Source organism: Salvelinus namaycush, chromosome 14 (assembly GCF_016432855.1).
Source record: "Salvelinus namaycush isolate Seneca chromosome 14, SaNama_1.0, whole genome shotgun sequence".
Lineage (NCBI taxonomy): Eukaryota > Metazoa > Chordata > Actinopteri > Salmoniformes > Salmonidae > Salvelinus > Salvelinus namaycush.
This window is the reverse complement of record NC_052320.1, coordinates 40,357,677-40,375,525: the sequence shown is the minus strand read 5'-3', so window position 1 is coordinate 40,375,525 and position 17,849 is coordinate 40,357,677. Positions and strand designations below refer to the sequence as shown.

Here is a 17,849-nt window from a genome sequence, read left to right as displayed (position 1 = left end):
ACTAGAATAATAATTTAATAGGATCTCTATAGTGAAGACTGGATAGGTGTGATGTCAATGGAGAGGGGATAGATAAATGATAAGTTAAACTCCGTCTTATGTAATGTCTCTCCACAATTTCTGTAATAACATGTTATATTAAGGATAAATTCTCTGGTTGCCTTTTTGGGCCACTGCTTATGTGTGGTTTCTCTAAGGTTTGCCAAGGGCCTATCAACTCTCTGTCCCTTTCAGGTTTGATGGTAAATTGAGATACAGAGTGTCACGGAGCTGGGCTGTATCGATAAAATGTAAAGATCAACGTTTCCGTAAACAATTTTTTCAGCAGTGTTTTTTACTTATATGACGAATGCGCACATTGTAATACTGTCATACTGTCACCGTCATTGGGGTCACAGTATGGCTACTGCCACGAGGTGACAATGACCACTAAACAACAACAAGCCGTAGATCAATTAAATACATGTCCTCTGTAATAATCAAGTTGAATAAAACGTTTTATAATAGATGATGAATAAAATAATTTCAAAACCTGCACAAAATTCTGAACATTGTATTTGTTTCAATGACCAATATAGCTTGAGTAACCTATGTGAATTGAGCATATTTTGCAGCCAACTCCCCTAATCGAAACAAATGGTTTGGTCCGGCCATACCCGTGCCCTCCGCTGCAGTAGCGTACGTCGTGAGTGAAATGCGCTGTCCAAGGGCAGCCTATTGCCACTGTCACAGGAGGGGTGGACGTGTGTCGGCTGTAACAGTTTTCTCATCGCCCAGGTAAGTGCCAATATACCGCTAAAGTTATCATCTCTAAATATAATGTTAATGTGTATAGTGTGACAGGTATTGACTCTGTTGTAGTGCGAATTTAGACATAACTGTTGTTTCTTTCGCAAAACAATTTTCATAAATCTGGGTTTACAATGACACAATCTAACATGACTTCAAACGCTGTCAATATGCGTCTGTTTCAGTGGTACAGATTGTCCCTCATATTGAGAGAGGATCCGCTATACAGACGCGCCAGGTGCCCAAATTGATGACCTATGTCGCGCAGCGAGAGTCGAGTGGAGACGAACGGATTCGGTTTAGTCAGTCGTCCTAGTGAGCCCTTCCCAGCTAGCTAGTTTGTGTTTGTGGCTAGAAACTTCATCCAGAATTTGAAACTTGTCTGCCGAAGTTGGGTCTTGAGAGAGTGTAGAATCATTCAGTTTAAATCTGCAATAAATGTTATTTAGATGTCACCCTGGCCTGATATTGGATACACTATTCTAGCTACTCCCCTCTCCTGACTGCGGCAACCGGGAGCCAAGGGCTCAGACTGCGGCAACCGGGAGCCTTGGACACTGAGTCCCATGTAGTGTTGCCTGCTTGCAGCGCAAACTCTCCCCATTGAGTAGCAGACTGTATCATGGTGACATCCACATGGTTGCGCTCAGTCTCAAGTAAGAGACTGTTCATCCATGTTTCTCAAGCATCACATTTCGAAGTTGTTCCAAACTTCAAAGTGTTTAAGGTTAAATTCAGGCATTAATTCCACATTCTTAACGTTAGGAATGAACTCAACATGGTTAAGGTTTGGGATAAGCTTAAAACAAAAAATATAGCTTTCTATAGCTGGATTTGAACTCGAATTGGTGGGAAGCAACTGCTGCCTGGTGGGAACTGAAGCAACTCACATCAGAAAGCACCTTGATACAACACCATTGCACTGGTCACGGTGACATCCAGGTGGTGACCAATACTCCCTTCCCATCAAAATAAACATAACTTTAAGTTTTAACTAGCACCATTGTTGCCTGCTAGCCAGCATGAACTAGTCAGTCGGTCCGTGCACAGCCACTGGAAGTAGGGGTGCTGAGGGTGCTGCAGCACCTCCTGAAAAATCAGAATTTAATATATATATATATATATATAATAAAAATGTATATTTCACAAAAGTAGTGCGCTGGGCCTTTACTTGGTATTAGCGGACCGATATAGATGTCTGTAGTGCTGGCACAAAAAAAAAATCGGCATCTCTGCTTTGGCAAAAAAAAAAAGTTGTATAATTAAGAATAGTATCTTGCAGGATTCAATATTTGGAATTGTAAGAGTTGTTGCCCTGTCCCTTTCTCTGCAATTGTGATTCTAATAGAATCCAGAAATAACAAAACCCTGTCCTCAAACATTTACATCAAAAGGTGCAAAGCATCTACATCAAATTAAATATTTTTCATGATCAAATAACATATAAAACAACCACTTTTTGTGCAGTATTAATTTACCATCCTTACAAACCACTTAATGTAAATGTACATTACTGTATTGTACATCGGCTGGTCATCTAGGTTTGTACCTGTTGACTTTCCATCCCCGTTATTTGCAAGAGGAAGAAACGCAGGTACAGGGGACACAGAGCGGGATGCCTCGGGAGGACCCGCAGAAGGCGAGTGGGAAAGCTGCCGTTACCGTCAATATTACGCGCCAACGTGCAATCATTGGACGATAAATTAGACAAGGTACGATCACGAATATCCCTACCAACGAGACATCAAAAACTGTAATATCTTATGTTTCACGGAATCGTGGCGGAATGACGACATGGATATTCAGCTAGCGGGATATACGCTGCACCGGCAAGATAGAACAGCACACTCGGTAAGACGAGGGGGGGTGGTCTTTGCATGTTTGTAAACAACAGCTGGTGCACGAAATCTGAGGAAGTCACTAGATTTTGCTCGCCTGAAGTAGAGTTTATTGTGATAAATTGCAGGCCACACTACTTGCCTAGAGAGTTTTCAGCTACACTTTTCGTGGCTGTTTATTTACCACCACAGACAGATGCTGGCACTAAGACCGCAATCAGTCAGCTGTATAAGGAAATAAGCAAACAGGAAACCACTCACCCAGAGGCGGCGCTCCTAGTGGCCGGAGACTTTAATGCAGGGAAACTTAAATCAGTTCTACCAAATTTTTATCAACATGTTAAATGTGCAACCAGAGGGAAAACAATCATAGATCACCTGTACTCCACACACAGAGACGTGTACAAAGCTCTCCCTCGCCCTCCATTTGGTCAATCCGACCACAACTCTAACACCAGTCTCAACGTCAACACTGAAGAGGCGACTCCGGGATCCTGGCCTTCTAGGCAGAGTTCCTCTGTCCAGTGTCTGTGTTTTTTTGCCCATCTTAATCTCTTCTTTTTTGGTCAGTCTGAGATATGTTTTTTTTCTTTTGCAACTCTGCCTAGAAGGCCAGCATCCCGGAGTCGCCTTTTCACTGTTGACGTTGAGACTGGTGTTTTGCGGGTACTATTTAATGAAGCTGCCAGTTGAGGACTTGCGAGGCATCTGTTTCTCAAACTAGACACTCTAATGTACTTGTCCTCTTGCTCAGTTGTGCACCATGGCCTCCCAAACTTCTTTATATTCTGGTTAGAGCCAGTTTGCGCTATTCTGTGAAGAGAGTCATGATCGTGTAATTACACAGCGTTGTACCAGATCTTCAGTTTCTTGGCAATTTCTCGCATGGAATAGCCTTAATTACTCAGAACACGAATAGAATGATGAGTTTCAGAAGAAAGGTCTTTGTTTTTGGCCATTTTGAGCCTGTAATAGAACCCACAAATGCTGATGCTCCAGATACTCAACTAGTCTAAAGATGCCCAGTTTTATTGCTTCTTTAATCAGAACAACAGTTTTCAGCTGTGCTAACATAATTTCAAAAGGGTTTTCTAATGATCAATTAGCCTTTTAAAATGATAAATTTGGTTAGCTAACACAACGTGCCATTGGAACACAGGAAGGATGGTTGCTGATAATGGGCTTCTGGACGCCTATGTAGATATTCCATAAAAAAATCAGCCGTCTCCACCTACAATAGTCATTTACAACATTAACAATGTCTAGACTGTATTTATGATCAATTTGATGTTATTTTAATGGACAAAAAAATGTGCTTTTCTTTCAAAAACAAGGACATTTCTAAGTGACCGCAAACTTTTGAACGGTAGTGTACTCTCTCTCCCTCTCTCTCAACGGCAGCGCTGACAGAACTCTCTGGTCTAATTCCTCTTTTGTTGATGTGTCAGTGATAGAGACAGAGCACAAAGACCAGAGATAGGGCTGTTTGTGGCTCTGAGCAGAACAAAGAGCAGTCTGTTCAACGTCCTCTGGAACTGTATGGGCCTGTTTCAGCATACTATGATCTCTTTTGGGAGTGAGCCTACAAATTCAACAATGACCAACAATATGTGCGTCAAAGCCACAACTGAGGGTCCATATTGACCAACCAAAAGAAAGCTTTACTGTCTAGCCTAGAATGGACATAGTTTTGAAATTTGAGTTCTGTTAATTAACAGAGCTGGAGCTGTCACGTTTATGGCATAGGCTATCTGCTTAACAGCCTAACTGAGTAACTGTTGCTGATAAGTCAGACTTACATAACCAGCAGTGCATTTACATATGTTTTATATTTCAATCAGGCTCCAGGCTGTCAGTGAGATGGTGTATCTGTCTGTCTGCCTGCCTGGTAATCAAGGCTGAGCTGTCTCCATCTGTATGATTCAGCTGGCCATGCAGAGACAATGGTATCAACAACCGCAACAGGAAAACTGGCCAACGAATGGCCTGACAGAGAGATAAGGTCCAGGTCATGTGCATGTGTGCATGTGTGCATGTGTGCATGTACCAGGGGCTTCCAGAAGGGCCATTGCTGGTTTACATTTGACTGGGATGCAGCCACAGTAATTCTGAGAAATGTGCTGACTCATCATGGCTGCCCTGCTCACAAAGGCTCTGACACCTGTTGTCTGTTTAATCATCACTGTGTGCCTGTGTCTGTGTGAGTGTTTGTCTAAGTCCTGATAGGCCTACAGTATATGAGTGATCCGTGCTGTAGAGTATGGTCATGTGTTGACTGTCGCCTCAGTAGTGTACCAAGACCCCCTCTGTGATTCCAGCAGCACCTGCTCTGAGGGTCAGGGTCAGAACAGGATAGAACAGAACAGCACTGTCATGTCACTCAACAGCCCATCTGGCAACTGACGGTACATTTCATTTGATTTTGTTATAGCTTCGTGACCTCACCAAGGTGGAAAGCCAAGCCTTGCCTAATGAAATTATGCATTAGGACTGCATACCACACACACACACACACACACACACACACATACACACACACATACACACACACACACACACACACACACACACACACACACACACACACACACACACACACACACACACACACACACACACACACACACACACACACACATACACACACACATACACACACACACACACACACACAAAATGGGGCTTTGTCCTCTAAAGGCTCCTGAAAGAGGATTAAGCATGCATATAAAACAGTAGACAATAAAGAAAAGACCCAATCAGCTGGGCTGAGATCAGCTGGGCTGAGATGGGCTGAGATCAGCCTGAGGATGAGAGAGGACTTCGAGAGAGAGAGGGCTATAGCAGCCAGAGGCAGGTTCAGCACCAGATTCAAACAGGACAATTCCACAGCTAACTCCCAAAAATACACACCATTGCAATCATTTAGGATGCTTGTTAGGTGCTATTTGATTGATGTGCTTGATATCCGGACCTCTGGCAGTCTCTATGGGGTACCACAGGGTTCAATTCTCGGGCCGACTCTTTTCTCTGTATATATCAATGATGTTGCTCTTGCTGCGGGCGATTCCCTGATCCACCTCTACGCAGACAACACCATTCTGTATACTTCTGGCCCTTCCTTGGACACTGTGCTAACTAACCTCCAAACAAGCTTCAATGCCATACAACACTCCTTCCGTGGCCTCCAACTGCTCTTAATCGCTAGTAAAACCAAATGCATGCTTTTCAACCGTTCGCTGCCCGCACCCGCCCGCCCGACTAGCATCACCACCCTGGACGGTTACGACCTAGAATATGTGGACGACTATAAATACCTAGGTGTCTGGCTAGACTGTAAACTCTCCTTCCAGACTCATATTAAACATCTCCAATCCAAAATCAAATTTAGAATCGGCGTTCTATTTCGCAACAAAGCCTCCTTCACTCACGCCCCGCCAAACTTACCCTAGTAAAACTGACTATCCTACCGATCCTCGACTTCGGCGATGTCATCTACAAAATAGCGTCCAATACTCTACTCAGCAAACTGGATGCAGTCTATCACAGTGCCATCCGTTTTGTTACCAAATCACCTTATACCACCCACCACTGCGACCTGTATGCTCTAGTCGGCTGGCCCTCGCTACATATTCGTTGCCAGACCCACTGGCTCCAGGTCATCTATAAGTCTATGCTAGGTAAAGCTCCGCCTTATCTCAGTTCACTGGTCACGATAACAACACCCACCCGTAGCACACGTTCCAGCAGGAATATCTCACTGATCATCCCCAAAGCCAACACCTCATTTGGCCGCCTTTCCTTCCAGTTCTCTGCTGCCAGTGACTGGAACGAATTGCAAAAAGTTGGAGACTTTTATTTCCCTCACCAACTTTAAATATCAACTATCTGAGCAGCTAATCGATCGCTGCAGCTGTACATAGTCCATCTGTAAATAGCCCACCCAATCTACCTACCTCATCCCATATTGTTTTTATTTTATTTACTTTTCTGCTCTTTTGCACACCAGTATCTCTACTTGCACATCATCATCTGCTCATTTATCACTCCAGTGTTAATCTGCTAAATTGTAATTATTCGCTCCTATGGCCTATTTATTGCCTACCTCCTCATGCCTTTTGCACACACTGTATATATACTTTCTTTTTTCTACTATGTCATTGACTTGTTTATTGTGTTATTGGCTTGTTTATTGTTTACTCCATGTGTAACTCTGTGTTGTTGTCTGTGTCACACTGCTTTGCTTTATCTTCTCTAGGATATGTGGGACGCCCACTTGGCCAAAAGCCAGTAAAAATGCAGAGCGCCAAATTCAAATATATTACTATAAAAATCTAACTTTATTGAATTCACACATGAAAGACACCAAATTAAAGCTGCACTTGTTGTGAATCTAGCCAACATGTCTGATTTCTAAAAGGATTTACGGCGAAAGCACACCTTGCGATTATAGTAAGTAACAAAAAGTAACAAAAAGCAGAAATAGAGATAAAATTAATCACTAACCTTTGATCTTCATCAGATGACACTCATAGGACTTCATGTTGCACAATACATGTATGTTTTGTTCGGTAAAGTCCATATTTATATCCAAAAATCTGAGTTTAGGCGGGTCGCTACTGTCTCACTTGGCAAAAAGCCAGAGAAAATGCTATAAAAATATAAAAATTACTATAAAAATCGAACTTTCATTAAATCACACATGAAAGATACCAAATTAAAGCTGCACTGGTTGTGAATCCAGCCAACATGTCAGAATTCAAATAGGCTTTTCGGCGAAAGCAAACGATGCTATTATCTGAGTTAGTACCATTGTAAACAAAGAGAGATAAGCATATTTCAACCCTGCAGGCGCGACACAAAACGCAGAAATAAAAATATAATTCATGCCTTACCTTTGACGAGCTTCTGCTGTTGGCACTCCAAAATGTCCCATAAACATCACAAATGGTCCTTTTGTTCGATTAATTCCGTCAATATATATCCAAAATGTCCATTTATTTGGCGCGTTTGATCCAGAAAAACACCGGTTCCAACTCGTGAAACATGACTACAAAATATCTCAAAAGTTACCTGTAAACTTTGCCAAACCATTTCAAACTACTTTTGTAATACAACTTTAGGTATTTTTTAACGTAAATAATCGATACAATTGAAGACGGGATGATCTATGTTCAATACAGGATTAAAACAATCTGTAGCATGCTTTCTGGTCATGCGCCTCTATCTAACAGGACACTTCAAGTGACTCTGATTCAAAATGGCCGTACTTCTTCATTACACAAAGGAAAAACCCTCAACTAATTTCTGAAGACTGTTGACATCCAGTGGAAGCGGTAGGAACTGCAAGAAGGTCAATTAGAAATCTGTATTCCCAATGAAAATCCATTGAAAAGAGAGTGACCTCAAAACAAAAAAAATCGTAATGGTTTGTCCTCTGGGTTTTGCCTGCTAAATAAGTTCTGTTATACTCACAGACATGATTCAAACAGTTTTAGAAACTTCAGAGTGTTTTCTATCCAAATCTACTAACAATATGCATATCTTATCTTCTGGGGATGAGTAGCTGGCAGTTGAATTTGGGTATGCTTTTCATCCAAACGTGAAAATGCTGCCCCCTATCCTAGAGAAGTTATCTTGGCCAGGTCGCAGTTGTAAATGAGAACTTGTTCTCAACTAGCCTACCTGGTTAAATAAAGGTGAAATAAAAAAATAAATGTATGTGTGTCTGTATTGTGAATGGGTGTACACAGTGTTTCCCCTAGATCTTATATATGTTTGAATATAGGGGGGAAACACTGTGTTTGCACACTTATGCACGCATGCTTGTGTTGTGTTATGTGAAGAATACATACCTTTCTGAGTACTCGGGTGGTGAAGGAAAGAAAGGGTTCAAGGTGTATCAGTCAGAGCTGTTCTTTTCAGATCACAGGGGCATTTTGTCATGCATTGAATGTGCCACTCAGAGTGTTTATAATAGTGAGTACCAGGCTGGCAGCAGGTTACTGACTGAGTGACTGTGACTGGCAGTGAGCATGAACCTGTCCTGTCCCCCATCTGTTCTCTCTCTGTCTCTCTATCATATTCAACCTTTCATCACTGCGTTCCACTCAAACACTACTACCAGGTTGCCAACTGAGGTCCTGGAGCACCACAGACAGAGTGTGTAAAGTCTTGTTCCAGCCCTACATCACCTGCTTAAATAATCACTAATCGCGGTTTAGACCACAATTATTTAAATCAGGTGTGTCACTGTTGAAACAAAACCATGCACTCGCTAAGAAACTCCACTTGGCCATGTGTCTCTGTGAGTTGTGTGTAGACTATTAGAGTGTTCCTCAATGGCATGTTATTTCGGTAGAGTACTGAAGGCTAATGGCTGGCAAACTATGGTTTGTGTAGGTACAGCCCAGCACAAACTCGCCTGATCTAAACAACTTAAGTTAGGCTTATCAAAACCCTGCACTCACTGAGAGTCTCCAGTTGGCTATGTGTTTCTCAACACCAGTGGTTCCCAAATTTATTAGAGTCCCGTACCCCTTCAAACATTCAACCTCCATCTGCGTACCCCCTCTAGCACCAGGGTTAGCGCACTCTCAAATGTTTTTTGCCATCATTGTAAGCCTGCCACACACACACACTATACAATACATTTATTAAACATAAGAATGAGTGTGAGTTTTTGTCATAACCCGGCTTGTGGGAAGTGACGAAGAGCTCTTATAGGACCAGGGCACAAATAATAATATAATAATAATAATAATTTCGCTCTTTATTTAACCAACTTACATATAAAACCGTATTTGTTCATCGGAAATTGTGAATAACTCACCACATGTTAATGAGAAGGGTGTGCTTGAAAGGATGCACATAACTCTGAAATGTTGGGTTGTATTGGAGAGTCGCAGTCTTAAATCATTTCCCACACACAGTCTGTGCCTGTATTTAGTTTTCATGCTACTGAGGGCCGAGAATCCACTCTCACATAGGTACGTGGTTGCAAAGGGCGTCAGTGTCTTATCAGAGCGATTTGCCAAGGCAGGATACTCTGAGTGCAGCCCAATCCAGAAATCTGGCAGTGGCTTCTGAATAAATGACATTTTCACAGAACCGCTTGTTGCAATTTCGGTGAGGCTCTCTTGTTCAGATATCGGTAAGTGGACTGGAGGCAGGACATGAAAGGGATAACGAATCCAGTTGTTTGTGTCATCCGTTTCTGGAAAGTACCTGCGTAATTGCGCACCCAACTCACTCAGGTGCTTTGCTATATCACATTTGACATTGTCCTTAAGCTTGAGTTAATTTGCACACAAAAAATCATACAATGATGGAAAGACCTGTGTGTTGTCCTTGTTAATGCAGACAGAGAAGAGCTCCAACTTCTTCATCATAGCCTCAATTTTGTCCCGCACATTGGATATAGTTGCGGAGAGTCCCTGTAACCCTAGATTCAGATCATTCAGGCGAGAAAAAACATCACCCAGATAGGCCATTCGTGTGAGAAACCCGTCATAATGCAAGTGGTCAGACAAGTGTTAATTATGGTCAGTAAAGAAAACTTTAATCTCGTCTCTCAATTCAAAAAAACGTGTCAATACTTTGCCCCTTGATAACCAACCAGCGCACTTCTAAGTATGTTGTAAAAGCATTACATGGTCGCTGCCCATATCATTGCATAATGCAGAAAATACACGAGAATTCAGTGGCCTTGCTTTAACAAAGTTAACCATTTTCACTGTTATGTCCAAAACGTCTTTCAAGCTGTCAGGCATTCCCTTGGCAGCAAGAGCCTCTCGGTGGATGCTGCAGTGTACCTAAGTGGCGTAGGGAGCAACGGCTTGCACGCGAGTTACCGCTCCACTATGTCTCCCTGTCATGGCTTTTGTGCCATCAGTACAGATACCAACATGAGCAGCAGCTACGTTTGCTATATACGGACCGTTAGTGGAATTCCCGTGAGAGAGTAGCGGTTAATGTGATTGGATGTTAATTATTTGACTAGGCTACCTGTGTTTGACATTGTGTTGTTACTACACCAGATGGTTTAATTTTATTTTTGGCAGTGAAACGAGGCTACTGCAGGCGAGGAAAGAAACCTCACCCAAATGTATATCCCGGTTGGAAAATATAAATGTACTGTTTGAAAATGTGAAAAAATTGCCACTTTTAGAAAAAAAGTTTCCAAAAGGGTTCTGTGGCTGACCCCATAGTATAACCGTTTATGGTTCCATGTAGAACCCTTTTTGGTTCCAGGTTTAACTCTTTTGGGTTCCATGTAGAACCCTCTGTAGAAAGGGTTCTACATGGAACTCAAAAGGATTCTACCTAAAACCAAAAGGGTTCTACCTGGAACTAAAAGAGGTTCTTCAAAAGGGACAGCCAAAGAACCCTTTTAGGTTCTAGATAGCACCTTTTTTTCTAAGACTGTATTATATTGAAGGCTAGTGGCTGGTCAGTGGTCAGTATGCTGCTTTGTGAATGTGTCAAGTGTTGCTGTGTGCTGCTAGTGACAGCGCGGGCACTGTGCTGTGTGCTGCTCTCTCTCCTCTCTCTAGGCCTATTGTGAAACTGAACAGCCGATTGTGTTAACTAGCTGTGACGTGGGCCGACCGTATCACAGCCTCATTTGTGTAGATTCCTTTGTGTGCGTGTCCCTTGCATGTTTGTGTGTTCTCGCCCTCGCATGTGTGTGTGCATTCATGCGTGTGTGTGTGTGATGCAGTAGTCTTTTATGACTGTGCAGCTGAGCGAATATACACTGCTCAAAAAAATTAAGGGAACACTAAAATAACACATTCTAGATCTGAATGAATGAAATATTCTTATTAAATACTTTTTTCTTTACATAGTTGAATGTGCTGACAACAAAATCACACAAAAATTATCAATGGAAATCAAATTTATCAACCCATGGAGGTCTGGATTTGGAGTCACACTCAAAATTAAAGTGGAAAACCACACTACAGGCTGATCCAACTTTGATGTAATGTCCTTAAAACAAGTCAAAATGAGGCTCAGTAGTGTGTGTGGCCTCCACGTGCCTGTATGACCTCCCTACAACGCCTGGGCATGCTCCTGATGAGGTGGCGGATGGTCTCCTGAGGCATCTCCTCCCAGACCTGGACTAAAGCATCCGCCAACTCCTGGACAGTCTGTGGTGCAACGTGGCGTTGGTGGATGGAGCGAGACATGATGTCCCAGATGTGCTCAATTGGATTCAGGTCTGGGGAACGGGCGGGCCAGTCCATAGCATCAATGCCTTCCTCTTGCAGGAATTGCTGACACACTCCAGCCACATGAGGTCTAGCATTGTCTTGCATTAGGAGGAACCCAGGGCCAACCGCACCCGCATATGGTCTCACAAGGGGTCTGAGGATCTCATCTCGGTACCTAATGGCAGTCAGGCTACCTCTGGCGAGCACATGGAGGGCTGTGCGGCCCCCCAAAGAAATGCCACCCCACACCATGACTGACCCACCGCCAAACCGGTCATGCTGGAGGATGTTGCAGGCAGTAGAACGTTCTCCACGGCGTCTCCAGACTCTGTCACATCTGTCACGTGCTCAGTGTGAACCTGCTTTCATCTGTGAAGAGCACAGGGCGCCAGTGGCGAATTTGCCAATCTTGGTGTTCTCTGGCAAATACCAAACGTCCTGCACGGTGTTGGGCTGTAAGCACAACCCCCACCTGTGGACGTCGGGCCCTCATACCACCCTCATGGAGTCTGTTTCTGACCGTTTGAGCAGACACATGCACATTTGTGGCCTGCTGGAGGTCATTTTGCAGGGCTCTGGCAGTGCTCCTCCTGCTCAAAGGCGGAGGTAGCGGTCCTGCTGCTGGGTTGTTGCCCTCCTACGGCCTCCTCCACGTCTCCTGATGTACTGGCCTGTCTCCTGGTAGTGCCTCCATGCTCTGGACACTACGCTGACAGACACAGCAAGCCTTCTTGCCACAGCTCGCATTGATGTGCCATCCTGGATGAGCTGCACTACCTGAGCCACTTGTGTGGGTTGTAGACTCCGTCTCATGCTACCACTAGAGTGAAAGCACCGCCAGCATTCAAAAGTGACCAAAACATCAGCCAGGAAGCATAGGAACTGAGAAGTGGTCTGTGGTCACCACCTGCAGAACCACTCCTTTATTGGGGGTGTCTTGCTAATTGCCTATAATTTCCACCTGTTGTCTATTCCATTTGCACAACAGCATGTGACATTTATTGTCAATCAGTGTTGCTTCCTAAGTGGACAGTTTGATTTCACAGAAGTGTGATTGACTTGGAGTTACATTGTGTTGTTTAAGTGTTCCCTTTATTTTTTTGAGCAGTGTAGTTAGCATGTCACCCACCGCTAGAGCTCAGAATGTTCCTGACTTGGACTTATTTTCCTCCCCTCACTGCCAGTACTCACTGTGACTGTCTGACAGGCTGCCTTCTCTTCACACTAGGAATATGTATCTTAAGGCCATTACTGTCGCACCTCAGCCTCAAAGGAAACCATGTTGCTTAGCGTAGATTGGCATAGGTGTTTTTGGGTTGCTGCAGGTTAGGTGAGTTGGTATAGTGAGCCTGTGTTGCTGTGTGTTGTAGTTTTTGAGGAAGCCCTTCTCTCCAGACACCACTGTAGCGGTAAGCAGAACTATTTATTGACGTTTAGAGACGCCAAATGAGCTCCCAGAGGATCTGCCAGGAGACGCAATGCTTGGGCGTAAGGTTTGACTGTTCATAGATTGCGTAAGTGGATTTGATTAGTTGATTGAGACATTGATTGCTCTCTCCCTCTCTCTTTCTCTCTTTCTCTCTCTCTACAGGTGATCTTGGACACTGAGTGAGGCTAGGCAGCGTTGGGCCGATGGTAGGTGGGTCTTTTCACTTATTTCTCTCTTTTGTTTGTTCCATCTCTGCGTGTCTGTATCTTTCTCCTTTCCCCTTCCCCCGTTTGCGTGTGCAGTGCCTGTGGTGTTAGTAGAAGTTGCCCCCAACATCTGGCCCAGAGTCGAGGGGCAACTTCCAACACTATCTGTTTTAGAGCATCTTCTTCCTGTTTGCTTCCTCTTGTCTGTCCCTTGTTTTCACCCCCTCATAACCCATTTCCTCTCTTTTCATGGTAGACTACTAGGCAAGCATTATCTTTGAGCTGATTGGATGCATGCCCCGTTGTGGACTCCCATTGGCCGCCGCTGAACTTTGACCTCTCCTGTCTCACCCCATCCCGTCCTGTCCGACATAGACAGACAGACATACAGTGAAAACCAGAAACAGACACCCTACTCTACTCTACTCCCCTATCCTACCCCCATTCCCCTGTGTATGAGAGTGCTGCACCCTCGTATGCAGAGAGGAGGTAGTGACAGGCACCCAGGGGGGTCGGGGGGTAGAGAAGGGGCGCAGGACTCGGGCCTCAAGAGGTGTTCCTCTCACTCAGACCACCACTCCCCTTCCAAAATTACCCAGAATGCCCGAGAGAGCATGGGCGTCCTGGGCCAGGGTCTGAAGCAGCTGTTCCAGCAGAAACACAGACGCATGTCCCTCTCTCGCTTTACTCTAGCCTCCTCCTCTTCCTCCTCTTCCTCATCCTCTGTGATCTCTATGGGTGGCCCCTCTCGCTACCCTCCCGAGGACTACCTCACCTCCCTCCAAGCCCCCTTGGCCTGTCCTGACTCTGATCCCCCCTCTGGTGGTCTCCTTGCCCCCCCAGCTGGTCAGGGTGCCGGCCCTGTGGGCATGATGAGGCGTGGGACTATCCTGCAGAGCCAGCACCGTGGGGGGAACGGGACAGGGGGAGGGGGAGCAGACCGGGACCCCCCTCTGAGAGGCAGCCCCCAGGCCCCCCACCGCCACCCTACCTATGATGCACAGAAGCATTCCGAACGCCTGCGCTCCTCCTTCACCACGGACAACACCACACGAAGTAGCCCCTCCCCTGGGTACAACCCTGGACACACAACGTCAGGCGACGTGGTGCTGTCGTCAGAATACCAGTCCACGGAGGAGACAGACAAGGTGAGCGATGTCAGCTGTCAATCATATTAGGGTATTTTTTGGTTTGTGGTCAAGTTTTATCTGGTAATGGATGTAACAGGCCTGCTCTTAAATATTGAGGCTTAAGGGATACTTCGGGATATTGGCAATGAGAACCTTTATCTACTTCCCCAGAGTCAGGTGAACTCGTGGCTACCATTGTTATGTCTCTGTGTCCAATATGAAGGAAGTTTGAGAGTTTCGCGAGCCAATCCTAACTAGCGTTAGCGCAATGATTGGAAGTGTATGGGTATCTACTAGAGTATGACACGTGATGCCATGTGTGTATAATAATGTTTCTGTCCTGTAATGCTAAATGCTCCTGAGCAGAGGCAGTGCTAATCCAGGCTCAGGTCAGAGGTACACACACACACACACACACACACACACACACACACACACACACACACACACACACACACACACACACACACACACACACACACACACGTCTACTCAGATCAGTCCGAAACTGGCATTCCTGAGCCCCGACTGTCCTAAGTACGTCCAGAGCAACGCATCTGTCTGATATGCATAATCCTAGCAAGATAGCCAAACACCCCTCTCTGGATGTTTGAGAATGGTATGTTCCACGGTAATTGCTGACTGCCATGTAGTCAACAGACGCTGTCTCTTAGATTCTCAGTTATTTGTTGTATGATATGAGACATGTGAAGATGAATTATCCACTGGAGGAAGAACTAATGCGGAATGTTCTAAATGCATTTCTGCCGTGTCAAGGAGATACATTTGATTTTAACAGTAAAGTAGATATGCTGTCTGTCAACATAATATATTAAGAAGAGCTCCTTGTGTTGTAGGAGCACTGAGCTTTTATGAGAATTTGTATCATTTTTTGGGGAAATTGGAAATGTTATTTTTCTGCATCCATGTGTATGTGTGTTGTTCTGTGTTCAGAATGTACAGTATGTGTGTATGACCTCTCAGAGAGTTGATGCTTGTCCATCTGTGATAAGATAGGTCAGAGGACCTCTCCGGTTTTGCATTGAGAGGTCTGTACCAGACACTGCTATAACCGCACGCGCACGCACGCACACACACACACACACAAACAAACAACACATTCTCACACACACACACACACACACACACACACACACACACACACACACACACACACACACACACACACACACACACACACACACACACACACACACACACACAAAGACACAGCCTAGTGGACAGTATATAAGAATAGACCACTTGTGTCTGAAAGGACGGAGCTCGATAACAAAGGAAAGCTGACAAAGGGGAAGTGCATGCAGTATTTTCCTGCTCATCTAGCATGCTATGTTCTTTTTATACCCTCTGGTAAAGTAGCCTCTCACTACAGTAGGTGTGAACTGTGTTCATTTGTGTTCACTTGACTTTATCTAACGTCTGTATTTAGTTTGGGTGCCAGACTATTTTGTCATTCAACAACATTACTACCTCTTGTTGCCAAGATAGACACGTTGGCTGAAAGATTAACAGACGGGCCCCAGTGAGAGAATATAGATTTTCAGCCTTGCTCTCCTCTCTGAAAGTATAGCTATAGCCATACCGGTGTGTAAATGCCCGAAGTTTGTCCTGACTGCCACCAGATGGCAGTGTCATATCAGATAATGGCTGTAGTCTGATCTGCGTGTGTGTATATATAGCCATTTTACAGGTTTTTTTTTTACAATCGCTAGGACCCATTTCTCAATACTTAGGTCACTTTTTCAAAACTCTTCACACAGTTCTCTTAACTAACTTTCAGCTTGGCACAGCAGTTCATTTCACATCCAAAATGCACTAAAACAACCAAAACACTTCACACATGTCTCAAATCAACTCATTCTTCCACAACACTAGCAACGGTTGTCACCCAACAAGCACACTTTGTCACTCAATAAACAATGACCTAAACAACACTAACAACAGGTAGCAGTACACAATGTTTTCTTTACAAAACAAGAATGACACCTCTCTGTTGTTTAGAATTCACTGCAGTATATGTTCCATTAATGAATCAGACATGATGCAATATGCTTCAATATGTTTTATGTCATTTTATGATATTGAGTGATTCCAAAATACAATAATTTGTATATACACCATCTACCGATACAGATACAGTAGCAATGCTAGTCAACCCTGTCTTATGCATTTGGCCACAGGTTCTCATCCACGTCACATCTTATGTCATCTTGGGCAATACACCTAGGAAATAATCTTTTGGCATGTCTGGTCCATCCCAGGCAATCTTCTGCAGATATGTCCAGGCATCCAGCATTCATTGCGTCCAGGAGGGACATTTGATCATGTGGATGGTGGTCATAAACCTTCCACCTCCATGAGGAAAATAATTCCTCTATGGGGTTGAGGAATAGAGAGTAAGGAAGGAGGAAAAGTGACATCATCCTGGGATGGGCTGCAAACCACTGTGACTGCACGGGAGTGGTGAAATGCCATATTGTCCCATACAATTACAAACGTTGGCCGATTTTGCCTCACTGCAACCCTTTCCTCACCTGTCACAACCCTTCTATAGAGGTCATCCAGGAATGAAATGAGGCCCAATTATCGGTTTGTGTAACAGCAATCCATCAGAGGATATTTCTGCACACATTGTGATGTTGGCACCCCTCTGGCCCGGGACATCCACTGTGGCTCTTTTCACAATCACATTTCTTCCTCGACACAAAGTTGAATATGTGGGGTGTTTGCCTGGCTTCAAACTCCATGACTCTCTAAAATAAATCCACAAGGCAACATAAGGCTATTACGGTAGTTTACATTATACCTAAAAACATGCCATTGTGTGCCTCTGCCCTGTTTGGTTTTGTTCAAAAACAGTTCTGTATTTTATAGTCATCTTACCTGGACATATTAGTTCCTGAGTTGCTTGACTCGTTCAGAGTTCCTCTCAAAGGGGACAGTGTACAACTGCTTAATCCTGACTTGATGTTGTTTCAGGACTCTAGAAATAGTTGTCATGCTTACATTGTGAATATTTCCAAATGTAATGTTGTCTGCCAACACTGTCCCGAATATCTGAGAGTGTTATGCCATTGTTTCTGATTACCATATCAAAGTTGCAGTTTCCTGCACAGCAGTGAAAATCCTACCTCTCCGGCCTGTGGGAGGTAACTGTTTTGTCCTATGCAGCAGTACAAAACAATTACACACAAATGGGTTTGGAGGCTTTGCTCAATTTCCTT

General features: G+C 44.2%; 1 protein-coding gene across 2 annotated transcripts in view; it reads left to right on the top strand.

Annotated features, from left to right (window-relative positions):
- Positions 1-734: 734 nt before the first annotated feature.
- LOC120059515 (transmembrane and coiled-coil domains protein 1-like) overlaps positions 735-17,849 on the top strand; it is a 68,717-nt gene continuing 51,602 nt past the window's right edge. The window contains exons 1-3 of one of the 2 annotated variants that reach the window (XM_039008635.1): positions 735-777; positions 13,431-13,474; positions 14,318-14,622. In XM_039008635.1, the coding sequence (XP_038864563.1) occupies positions 14,344-14,622 (279 nt within the window). In that variant the 5' untranslated portion in view covers positions 735-777; positions 13,431-13,474; positions 14,318-14,343. Of the gene's footprint in view, positions 778-13,430; positions 13,479-14,317; positions 14,623-17,849 lie in introns of both variants that reach the window. The other variant, XM_039008634.1, reaches the window with a different exon arrangement.